We start from the raw sequence: 12,618 nt of genomic DNA, 5'->3' as shown, positions 1-12,618 counted from the left end.
GCCGTGCCATCCTTTCACGTCCCCCCCCACCCCGTGCCATCCTTTCATGTCCCTGTCCTATCCAGAGAAAGACCAAGATGTGGTCTCGCCCTCTGTTCTTCATGCTTTTCGATGGTCCTTGCTCTGCCTTTCGGTCAAGTTGTTTACGCTCCTCTTCTGTCCCCTTTCTGGGCTGGGAACCCCGCCCAGAAAGCCTGGACCTGTGTGCTTCCCATCTTGCTGTCACCTACAGTTCCCAGCTCCTGCCTGCCCCCGAAGCCACTCCCTGGAGAATTTGATTTGTCTATTGTGAGTTTGATGCATCTGGGGCATCCACTCTGTGCTAGGGAGTTGTGCATGTGAGCTTATTTGATTTTAATAACCTTTCTGTATTGCTGGGCTACCCAGCACTTCCGTAGGATGAGAAATAAACACTCCCCAAATTTAGGACTAAAAGGTACATGGCAAGATCAGTAGGCTGTAAATCCTCTGTCCCTCTGGCTTAAGAGGTCACGCAGCTGAAAGCGTGCTAGATGGGCAAGTGGATGATGTAGTTTCTAAGGTCAGCACTGAGTGTGATTACAGGGAAGACATTGAATCTCCCTGGCCTCCATTTCCTCAGATAGAAAGCGGGGATGCCAGTGATTCTGCTTGCTCTCTATCACAGAGTTGCGATGAACAGGCGGCACGTCGCATGTGAAAGCTTTGTAAACAATGAAAAAAATATTAACGTGCTTGTGCTGTTAAATGGTAGCTACTGATTAGCAAAAGAATTTCCACCACTTGTTTTGTCTGCCCTTTTGGACTTTTTAAGACATCCCAGGTCACTTTAATTCCAGTCACCAAACATTTTGGGGAAGGCAAGATTGGGATTGCCAATGTTATTTTCCACCTCAGACTAGACCCTCCTCCCTAGTTACCGATTCACTTTCCCCCCAACTCACATTCCGCTCAATTAACAACCCAACTCTTCGTCCCTGACTTTGCTTCCTCTGGACCGTGTACATGCTGCTGTTATCACTGAAATAAGTGGGTTTGTAGCCACCACCTTATTTTCTTCATATTTGTTCTGCCTGTTTTTTCCCTATTCTTTCTTGCTGTCTTTTGAATTAAGTACTTATTATTATAAAAAAGATCTCTTTGGTAATGAGGCATTTTTGGCTATTCTTATAGTGGTTACACTGGAGATTACAAAAGAGACCCCTGACTTATTAAAGTCTAGTATAAATTAGTGCTTTTATCATTTCTTGGATTATGCAAGAATCTTAGGACACATTAACATTTTTTACCTTCCTTCCCAACTTATTGCTATTATCCCCATGTATTTTAGTTTTAAATTTCTTTTAAACCCTGAAAGAAATTAGTATTGAGAGTCAGTATTCACTTAGATTTATCCTTTCTGTTGCTCTCCACTTCTTCCTGCATTTCCTATCTTGTAAGTAGGATCACTTTCCTTCTGTCTGAAGAATATTATTTAGTATTTCCTTTTGTGCAGGTGATGAATTATCCTGGTTTTTGTTTGTCTGAAAATATCTTTATTTTTCCTTAACTTGAAAGTGATGTATCTGTTTTGCTGGGTCTACACTTCTATGTTGGCAAGTGTTTTCTTTCAGCACATGGAGAACATTTTTCCATCGTCTCTGGCTTCTTATATTTCTGTTGAGAAATTATGTGAATCTTATTTTTGCTCCTTTGCAGATATGGCTTTTTCTTATGGTTCTTTAAAAATTTTCTTTCTCTTTGATTTTCAGCAACTGCACAGTAATATAATTAGATATGGCAGGGAACGCATAGTGCTCTCAAGGTGGGTAGGTTAAGGACAGTTTAAAAGAGACATTTACAAAGAACTGGGCAATACATAAGGAAACCTTTAGGGGACGTGTAGCAGCGTGTTGGTGTCACCCCTCATCTTTAGGGGAAAGGAGAGGGGGATTACTAGAACCTGGAAAGAGAGAGATTTGTGCAGGGGACCACCTTGAGAAGAACTGTAATCTCTGAGGGAAGGCTACAGCCAGTCCAAGGCCACCGCTGGCAGAGAGAATGTACTCTTCTTCCCTCCATTCCCCTCCTGTTGCTCTGCATTGGCCAAACTCAAACTCAAGCCCGAGGGCAAGGGAGCCCCCTGATGTAGTACCTATAGTTCAGTCTCCTCAGGAAACAATCGGATGGAAGGAAACAGAAGGCTGGATGGAGAGTGCAGTTGAGGGGTGAACAGAGATGGTATCCACCCCAGTGCTGCTCACAGACCCAGAAACTGGGCAAGAGATCTTGACTTTGCAGGGGGTGCTGGCCTCAGCCTTCTCTCATGTATTCTTGATCTCTTGATTGTGTCTATAAGTAATGCCTCTGTTGGCTGTCCATCTATATTTCTTTTTGGAACACTGCTTTATTAGCCATCTTCATATCCCTGTGGGTCAGGCTTCCCTGGCTGCCATTGCAGTAATTACATCCACTTTGTTTCTTAAGCTCCGCCATCTGCCCCTACATTATTTTGGGGTCTCCTCATCTGTGTTGCTACCAGGGATCCAGTTCTATAAAAGCATTCAGCCCCAGCATGCAGAGGAGAGATGCCACTAAGCCTCCTAATGATGCTGGTGCTCTCTTCACTAGCACATTCCTTTCCACCTTTGTGAAAGAGTGTCCTCTGGATCTTTCCTAGAACTATAATCAGCTATAGGATTTTCAAAATTATGTAGTACAGGGATTGGCCAAGTTTCTCTGTAAAGGACCAGGTAGTAAATCTTTGAGGCTTTGTGGGCTATGCGGTCTCTGTTGCAACAATTCAACTCTGCCACTGTAGTATGAAAGCACCAGAGACAAGATGCAAATGGACGAGTATGGCTGTGTTCCAACACACTTTTATTTATAAACACTGAAATTTGAATTTCATATAATTTTCATGTGTCATGAAATATTATTCTTCTTTTGAATTTGTTTTCAACCACTTAAAAATATAAAAATCATTTTTAGCTCCCGGGCAGTACAAAAATCTGTGGTGGGCCAGATTTGAGCCATGGGCCTTAGTTTGCCAGTCCCTGATTTAGTAGGTTATATTGGGGAAAACTCTGTTTTTTTCCTCTTCTCTACTCTTAACACTGCACAGAACACTTCTAAACACCAGATGGGTGGGTTTATTCCCACACTGACCAATTCTTCTACACCATCTGGGTGTCCTACAATCAATTCAGTGCTGACACTATCTGCTTGGAATTAACATCAGAACCCACAAATTAAGGGCTCAGTCCTACAAGACTGCCCTCCCTTCAGACACCAGCTGCAAGTCCCAGATTATCACCTGTACTTCTGACTAACCAGCTATACACTGAAGTTCCTACAACCCCCTCCTTGGACTTGATAAGTTGCTGACAGCTCACAGAACTCAGAGGAACACTTACTTACATTTACTGGCTCATTACATAATACAGAAGATGGTAAAGGATACAGATGAATAGCCAGATGAAGGAGATATGTAGGATGAGGTCAAGAAGGGTCTCAAGCACAGGGCTTCTGGTCCCTGGAGAGTTGGGGTGTGTTACTCTCCTGGCATATGGATGTTTTCAGCAATCTGGAAGCTCTTTGGACCCAATACTTGCGGGATGTTTCTGGAGACTTCATCATGTAAGCATGATTGATTATGAACTCATTTTCCAGCCCCTCTCCTCTCTCTGGAGAATGGAGGTGGGATGAGGCTGAAAGTTCCAAGTTTCGAATCATGGCTTGGTCTTTCTGGTCACCAGCCTCCATCCAGGAGCCCACCCACATTACCTCACTGGAACAAAAGACTCCTATCACCAGGAGATTCCAAGAGATTTAGGAGCCCTGGGTAAGACATTCCCATCATTCAGGAAATTATAAGGGTTTAAGGAGCATTGTGTCAGGAACCAGGGTTAAAGACCAAACATTAATAGAAACAGAGGACAGAGACCAATATGTATATATATATATATGTTCCTTATGATTTCACATACAACCATTATAGCAGCCCCACTTTTCTGAGCATTTTGGTTTTTTCTTGCATAATTTACCAAAGCAGTGTTAGCATCTCTCTTGACAGCAGTGTATCAGCCTTCTCTTCTGGGGCCCCAGTGAGGGTGTTCCATGGTAAGTCACGAGATGGGTCCCCATATTGACAAGTTACCCCTTGTCCAGTCTCATATTCTACTTGCCCGGCCCAGACTATCACTCTCAGGATTCACTCCCAGACACGTTCTCCCATTGTTGCCAGGACGTGTTAACCATGTCCTTTAGGCACAATCTCTCTCCTCCCTCAGCATTCCCTCAGCTAGTGCAGGCTGTGGTCTTGCCCTAAATATGGGGCTGATGGCCTATAGGGGAGGTGGAGACAGGTCTGAACAGGGCCCTAACTTCCATCAAGGGGAAGTGGGCCATTTTTGCCGCTCCAGATGATACGAGAGAAACAGGTGGCTCTCCAGTGCTTATAGCCAGGGAGCCTCCTCCCAGGTCATAGAGATCCCTCCTTTTCTAGACACAGGAGACTAGCCCAAGCTTAGAATCCAGCCTGTTTGGAAGTTGTCTCTCTCTTACAGTTAGGTCCTGTGCCTGGTCTTCGGTGCTGGAGATGGGTGTTTCTTGAAATGCTGCCAAGTGCTGATAGATCTGAGCCTGTCATGTTTTCTCCTCAGTGCATCGGGCGGGGGGTGGGGGGGTGGCGGGCAGGGAGTGAGTAAAAGCTACTCAGTACCACAGTTCTAATAATTACTCTTTTCCCAGACTTCTCAAATGTCAGAGATGTGGCACCAGCTCAGAATCCCCTTCCATCTGTGTCCCAACCCATCTCACAACCAGTGGTGGGGTTCGGATTCCCATCCAGCTGGGGAGGGATTCCTCTCCACAGTCCCATCCTGTGTCTGTTTCTAGGGCCCCTGCCAGGAGCAACTGTGTTAGATCAGGTCCCCAGAAATAGAGCCTGACATGTGAATTCTGGTGAGAGTAGTTTATTGGGATGGACTCTCAGGTGAAGCATAGTGAGGGAAGCAGGATAGGGCTGATGGAAGAAAGCTCAGCTTGATGTGGTCTCAGCTGGAGACTTGGCAGCAGTTCGTTGTACCTTGAGGCAGGGAGCTGGGTTTTTGAACACTCACCTCAGTCATCACTGACCACTGGCTGCTCACCAGAGAGGGCCCAAGAGCAATTCTCTGGGGGAGGGGCAGCTGTGAGCCACCCACAGCCCATAGTCCCAGCGTCTGGGGAATGGGAGCACTGGTCAGGTAGGGAGGATCGAGCAGGGTGCTGACAGCATTCCCCACAGACTTGGAGAGCCTGTTGATTGCATTATTTAGGAGCATGGACTTGGGAATCAGACAGACCTAGCTTTGGGTCCTGGCTCTACCACTTGAGTTGCTGTGGTAGGATCTGTAAAATGCGAATAATTATGGTGCTGCATTCACAGGGTCGTGGGGAAACTCAACTCAAATAATTCATGTGAGGCACTTGGCATTTTTCCTGGCATGCAGTAATAAGTATTGGTTATGAAGTTCTTGTAATTATCATAAATTTTATTTACTGAAGCACTTCATAATACTTGGTACTCAAAAATGTTGATACTGCATGGATTGATTACAACTAAATGAATGGATATTGTTTGTTAAGCAGTTCCCCTGGGGGACCTTCTGTGAGGGAAAGGAGAGATGGGTGTGTCCAGCTCCATGTCAATGACAGCCAACTGTCCTTCCCCCTCATATTCTCCCAGGGGGCAACGTTTGTCCTCCTAGGGCCCAGCTGCAATCTCTGTAGCTCCTTTAGGACAACATCAGCCCCAGGCTTGTGTTTTATACTGACAATCACAGAGTCCCCTATGTGGGATGAAATGAAGATTGAACAGCTGAGAGACCCATCTCAGACATGTTTACATTTCCCAGAACACCTTGGAAGCCAAAATGGTTTTAAGATCCCAGGGCAAGGGTGGCCCATCTAAGAATGGCAGCAAGAAAATACCAGCACCAAAGGTCACAATCAGTTCTTTGAGAAGGAATTGGATATTTATATAGTTTAAATGGATTGGGTCACATCAAGGGATGTAGCACTTTTTTTAAGTCCAGCATCAGCATGATCCATGAGGACCATGCTTTTCCTCCATACCTATGGGAAGGGAGCAGCCGTCGCTATTGAAAAGGAATGAACAAAACAGTGAGTGGGGACAGACCACCTGACTCCTGTGTGTGTGCTTTTGAGACCATGGCCTCTCTCTGGGCCCAGTTCCTCAGCCTGCAGGGTGGCGCCAGCCCTAAGTTTTGATATTTGTTCATGATGTACATCCATGCAGCCCGCCCACCCGTCCTGTTAGCCTATATTCGTGCACTGCTGAGCTGGACACTAGCCAGTGATGATGCTGTTTCCTAACCCAGGAAGCCACAGAGGGTGGGAAGAATGAGATTTGGTTTGTGTTTGTTGTGATTCTCCAGGCCTGTGTGTGGCTTTTTGGGATTCTGTCCTCCGGACCTATGGTGGGGGTAAGTGACATGTTTAGAGCAGTCTCCAGTAAGACCGAGAGGGTGTCACCTTTGCATTGGGTGTCATTTGGCATTTCTTTGGCCATCCTGCTTGTGCCTATAGGTCTTTGATTCCCTTGGCTTAGCACAACCTTCACCTGCGATGCTCTCCTAGGGGGGTAATGGCTGACTCCATACCCTTTATTTTCCCAAACAGATTTTGCTATCTGTCCTATTTTCCCATAAGAGCAATCACAGATATCTGACCATGCGTCCCTACTTGGGTTTGGAAAATTCCTGTTCTTTGAGGTATGGGGCTGAGGAAGAATGTGTGCATGTGCATGTGTGTGTGTGTGCACACATGTGTGAGTACACACACATTTCAGTCCTAAGACATATACTGTATGTCTCTTTTGGGCTGTGAGGTTATAAAGAGGAACACGCAGAGATCCTTCCCTCAGGGAGCTCATAGTTTGGGGCCTGAAGAGGAGAGAGGGGTAATATTAAGTTCTGGACAGCGTTGAATGTTACAACAGAGAACGTCCAGGAACATATTCTAGGATCCAGGGAGAATGTCGCTCTCCCAGAAGGGTCAGAGAAGGCTTCTTGGACAATGTGCTATGCAGCTGAGTCTGAAGGAAAGAGGAAACAACTTTTTGGGGAACTACAAGGAATGGACAGTGGGAGTAGCACATACAGAATAGGGGAGGCGGGGAACAGTGCATGGCATTCAGGAGCCTGTAAGATGAGAGGCAGTCTGGCTGAGGAGAAAGAGCCTGGCCTGCCCCATGTCAGAACTGGGTCCAGGGCAAGTGGCTTCACCTGTCGGTGCCTATTAGCTCATTCAAAAGTGGAAACTTCAATACGGTTGTTGCTGAGATTACATAAAGGAGCTAGCCAGTGCGTGCTCACAGCAGCTTCACAGTAAATGGTACCTCTCTGGCACCCAGGCCCTATACCAGAAGTTGGGGTGCTGGGTGGAGAAGCACTGCAGGGAATGCAGCTGGAAAGGTGAGTGTGACCAAATCGCTCCACATGCAAGTGTAGGTTCACTGGGGTGCTTAGTCCTGAAATCTAGCTGTGATGAGGTTGAGCAATTAAGGGTTAGGGAACTGGTGTTGGTAAGAACACAACCTTGCGTGTGTGTGTGTGTGTGTGTGTGTGTAAGAAAGGAAGAGAGAGAGAGATCATTGTAACCATGTATATTGTTGGGCAGTAACTTCTGAATAACATCCCCACATCCTCACTTAGTAGTTTGTTTGTTTTTAGAAGAAATCTTGCAGAGTCCATTGTGCGGAAAGTGGCCTCAGGATGCTGGCACGCGAACAGGAGGAATGGAACGCCCGAGCTCTGTCATCAGCTGGAAGTGGCAGGCAGGCAGAGACGGCGCCCGTGGGCTTCTACACAGAGCAGTGGGGAGAGGACTATGCCGAGCCACATGACTACTTCAATGTCCTGAGCTACAGGAGCCTTGGAAGCTTCAGCTTCCCGGCTGAGATGGGTTAGCTGCCCAAGGCATCATCTGGGAGACACTCCTGTGTCTGCGGTTACAGGTGGATGTATAAGGCTCTGCAGTCTTTGTCACCGCCGTGTGTGCATGCGTGTGTATGTTCAGTTGAGTGAATAAGGGTCATTATCTTCGCCGTATTTCCTCTGCCTCTCCCCTTCCCTTCCATTGTGGCAGACCCAGAGGGAGCAGCTTGTTTCTTGATTCTGAATGCACAGTTAGAAAAAAATGACTTGGTTTTGAATCTAGCATTTGAGCAGACCCTGGGGCTCCGAGAAATGCCTTCCCCTTCGTAGCACTGGGCGGGGCTTTGGTGGTCTGGGCACGGGCAGAGTTTTGTGGATGATGATGATGATGATGACGACGATGATGATGATGGTATGACTCATCTCATTTCTCACGGTCATTTTCATCAACATTCACACGTTCAAGGCATTTTATGAACAAGGCATGGTACCGGCTTCCACGGGGGAGATTTGAGCATGACTAAATCGTGCTTTCGGATCTGAGCCCTTTTAGACCTTACACTTAAGTGGGGTAATGACATTTCCATTAAAGGTAGTAAGAAGACAGGGATACGAGACCTAGGCCTTTGGGAAGAGATGCTGGTGCAGGCTGAGGTAGTCAGGATAGGCTTGTCTGGGGTGAAGTGGCCTGGGAGGACGGAGGGAGCAAGGATTTTGTCTAGGGAGGGCTGGGAAACTAACCAAAACTGCTGAAATTCCCACATGGAAGATCCCGGCACCAAGGGAGCCAGCAGGCCTTCGGATTTTATTCCTCGGGCAGATAATTCAATTCTCCTTCTGTTGGGTGTGCTCGGAGTCCAGGGATGGCTGGCTGCAGGGGACCCGAGGCCCTCCAGATGCCCGCTGGGGACGTGCGCGGGAGTGTGGCATCTGCCGTGGGAGCGGCATCCTAGCCCCTGGCCAGGACCCACCTTTTCTCTATCAATCCACCATTGAGCCCGTGAGGAAAGAATCTGTGTCCCACCAAAAGGAATACCTGGATTTTAAAATAGGGACTTTTCCGGGGGTGGGGGGCGGGGAAGAGGGTGATCAAGTGTTTAAAGATGAATGCCCTCTCCTTAGCTGCTCTGAACCCTTAAATCCATCCCCTGAGCTCTTCGTGCTGGGGTTTGGGTGGCATCTAAGCGCTGGTTTCCATTTAACTGGCATTCAGGTCTTTATCCCACCACCACCTCTCCTATAGGAGTGAGGAGGGAGGCTGGGCTCACAGGTGACAGGTTTTCTTTCCCGGGCAGAGGAGCTGAGTGAGAATGTGAAGCAAGGCTGTCGTTTGCCAATGGCTGGAATCAAGCACTGCTCTGCTCCCTAAGAATTAGGCAGGCTGAGCAAGAAGACATTTCAACTCCTACTCCTTGGATTTTGATTTTTATTTTTCTCACTTCTCTACCAAATAGGTATGTGGTTAGGAGCGATGAGCTGAAATCTGTCCCAAGAGCTAAGTCCTTTGGAAGACAGATGGACGCGTGTAAAGTGCTGTTAGGGACCACAGCAGTTCACCACGCTCTTCTTGCAGAACTAGTGCAAACTGCTTGCGAGTAGAATACAATTCATGGATTGGAGATGAACTAAAATATAATGACAAAAAGGGAGTGGCAGTTTGATTGGGAGGAGATGTCTATTGGGTCAAGGCTAGACTGAGAGTTACAGTGTTATTTAACATGATTATAGTAATAGGAAATATCTACAAATACCATTTGGATGGTGATAAAAGTACAGAAGGACCCACAGATGTGGTAAATGGATCAGGTTACTAAAATGAGATTGAATTAGACAGAAAATAAATTTTAAAGTGGAATTCACCAAACTGGCTTTTCCATGGAAAACCAGAAGAGACAGTCCCCTAAAAGCCAGGTTCCTGGAGACACGTCCTGTCCAGCCATTCTCCATGGGTAGCCGTCTAGTGTGTGAGATGTGGTTAGTCTGAATTAAGATGTAGGGTGCTACACTCCAGATTGTGAAGGTTTATTGTGAATAATAAGAATATAAACTATCACGTTAATAATTTAAAAATATTGATTACATGTTGAAATGATGTTATTTGGGATATATTGGGTTCAATAAAATGTTATTAAAATTAATTTCTTTTTACTTTCTTAATATGGCTACTGGAAAAAATCTAAAATTGCATATGTGGCTCCCATTACATTTTTCTTGGACCATGCATCATTAGACCCTAAACCCAAGCCAAGCTGGCACCGGGGGTAGGGGGGTGTCTATCTCTGACTGGTGGTCTTTCTCTTTTTCTCTGATTCAAAATAGGGTTTGAGAAGGCTTTTCTCTCTTACTGTGTCTTTTGAAAAACACATAGGAAAGGATTACAGGGGAGATGGAGGTGGGAGATTATTAAGTGCACACAGGGAGTGATCCTAAACTCTCTTGGATCCCCTCTTGGATTTCATGATAGGAGAAGGGGAGAATAAATGAATTAATGAATGAGAGCTTGGAGAGGAATAAATGTACTGATTCCCCACCCTTTATTGCTCCACATTCTAAGCCTGAGCATATAGGGTCTGATCTCTAATCCAGAGAATTACCCTGAACAAATATGAGAAATTCTGAGTCATGGAGCCTTGAGATAGATGATCTTCATGAGTAGACAGGGTTTTCCTGTGCAATTTTATTTCACGACTTGTTCCTTCTCACCTGCGAGCCCTTGGAGATGCATCATCATGCATTCAGGTTCATACAGATTCCATCAGTGCTGAGCTGGACAGCAGGGTGGCTATGCCTGCTGCATACACATGGCAGCATTCTGGTGGGCACACTGTACCCACAAAGAGGAGGGACTCAGCAGCATGACTGTGGCTGCCAGCTGTGGGGTGTGACTTTCGTTCCATCTTCTGGTTCTTCCCAGTCCTGCTTCATGGCTGTAACTAGTACACTTCTACATCCACTCCAAGGTACACCTGCCAAGAGGCCCAGACGAGTCTAATGTGTACAAGAGCCTGGACTTTCAGGAAAGCAGAATTAGGTACTTTGATGTTTGATGGAATTTTTTTTTTTTTTGCAGAGGGTAGAGTCTAGGACAAAACTATCCAGTAGAACTTTCTGTGATGATAGAAATGTTTTGTATTTGTGCTATTCAATATGGCAGCCACTAGTCACATGTGGCTATTGAGCATTTGAAATGGGGCTACTGTGACTAAGGAACTGAATTTTAAATTTCATTTCAATTCGTTTCAATTAACTTAAATGTAAATAATGACATGACAATTATTAGACAATTATTCCCTTGCATATGGAGAAAACACAGAAGAAGAGGTATGTTTACAAGCCATTGGATGGGTCTACAGATGCTGTGCATTTGTAAGGGCTACCACCAGGAATAAACGTGGAAGTCCTCTTCTATTTTCCCGTGTCTTTCCTTTTTTTTTTTTTTCCTGTGTTCTTCCTTTGATCAAAACAAAGCATGAGGCCAAAAGCAGGCTGTGAATTTGTTTATTTCAGACTCTTCCCAAAAGGTATCTGAGGTAGCTAAAGGATCCAGTTCATGTAAACAAGGTCATGGTTGTCAAAAGGTTTGCAACTTGTAGGTGTTATGCAAGAGGATTTGCCCTGGACTACAGTCATTCTGACTCCATGTGAAGAATACTTCCTCTGGTGCTAAAAGTCTAATTGATTTTGCAGAGATCAAAAGAGAAGTAGCTAGGATGTGTTGTGGACGGAGAGGATACTTGGTTAAGTGCTAAGTGCTGCTATTTATTTTTATGACATCGGATAAGTCACTTAACCTCCTGATCCTCATTATAAATGTTTCCTCATTTGTAAAATGGTTATAATAATATCTACTTCTTAAGGTTCTTGGGAAGATGAAGAAAATATGGTTGAGTCTTTGTAAGCTCTAAAATGTAGAATTAATGTTCTCATTATTGTGCCTGGCGCTGCTGCTGATGCCACAGAGGTCCCTGAGGGGGCATCAAACCTCGTTGGGAGCAGCCCGGGCATCTGGAATTACCAAACTCTTAAAAACTGGGATAGAAGGAATGCTAAGAGTTGCAGATGTATCCCTGGCGTCTGCAAGTTCTCTGTATTTTAAACTTTTGTGTTTTAAGTGAGGTAAACTTTTAAGCAGTCAAACATATCCTGGATATTGATGACTTTTTTAAACAGGGTATTGTCATTGCCTTCAGTCTTCATATTTGTGTTTATAATTAAGTTGATCTGAAGACATGGAAGTTTAACTCATAGATGATTCATTTGCTCCAGGAGGGTGGAATAGTGGAAGATCTTGCGGTAGTTGAAATAGTAGGAAAGTGGTAGGAGAGGAGAGTTGTCTTTACTTTGCACACTCTAGGGATGGTGTCCTCAGAACATAAGCCAAAGCAGGCAGTCCTCCTTACTTTGTGAGCAGCAAAGCATCATCCGACATATAAAATTGTTATTTTAAATTATTAAAATAAATAATCCATCAAGATGCTGTTCAGCTTCACAAAAATCAAACACAGGCAAATCGTGCATCGTGAAATGTTTGCTTTTTCTTTATTTTCTTCTACTTCCTGGAGTATTAGGAGAACTTAGGGGTTTAGTAACTGAGTTGCAAGAAGTCAGTATTTAAATTCATAGAGGTCACCTTTCAGCCCAGAGTTGTCCTTAAGACTCTCCCCATCCCAAGCCCCTGCCTAGGCATCTGTGTTCCTCACCCTGGTGGGAATGTCCA

General features: G+C 45.3%; 1 protein-coding gene across 1 annotated transcript in view; it reads left to right on the top strand.

Moving 5' to 3' along the window:
- The window catches only part of TIGIT (T cell immunoreceptor with Ig and ITIM domains), a 14,611-nt gene extending 4,592 nt beyond the window's left edge, over positions 1 to 10,019 (top strand). The window contains exon 4 of the mRNA XM_081796751.1: positions 7,701 to 10,019. Within this exon, the coding sequence (XP_081652877.1) occupies positions 7,701 to 7,934 (234 nt within the window). The 3' untranslated portion in view covers positions 7,935 to 10,019. The remainder of the gene's footprint in view (positions 1 to 7,700) is intronic.
- The last annotated feature ends 2,599 nt before the right edge of the window (positions 10,020 to 12,618 follow it).

Source organism: Leptonychotes weddellii, chromosome 1 (assembly GCF_054177405.1).
Source record: "Leptonychotes weddellii isolate Sample4059 chromosome 1, ASM5417740v2, whole genome shotgun sequence".
Lineage (NCBI taxonomy): Eukaryota > Metazoa > Chordata > Mammalia > Carnivora > Phocidae > Leptonychotes > Leptonychotes weddellii.
Note: the sequence above shows the minus strand (reverse complement) of the source record. Positions and strands in the feature narration are given on the sequence as shown.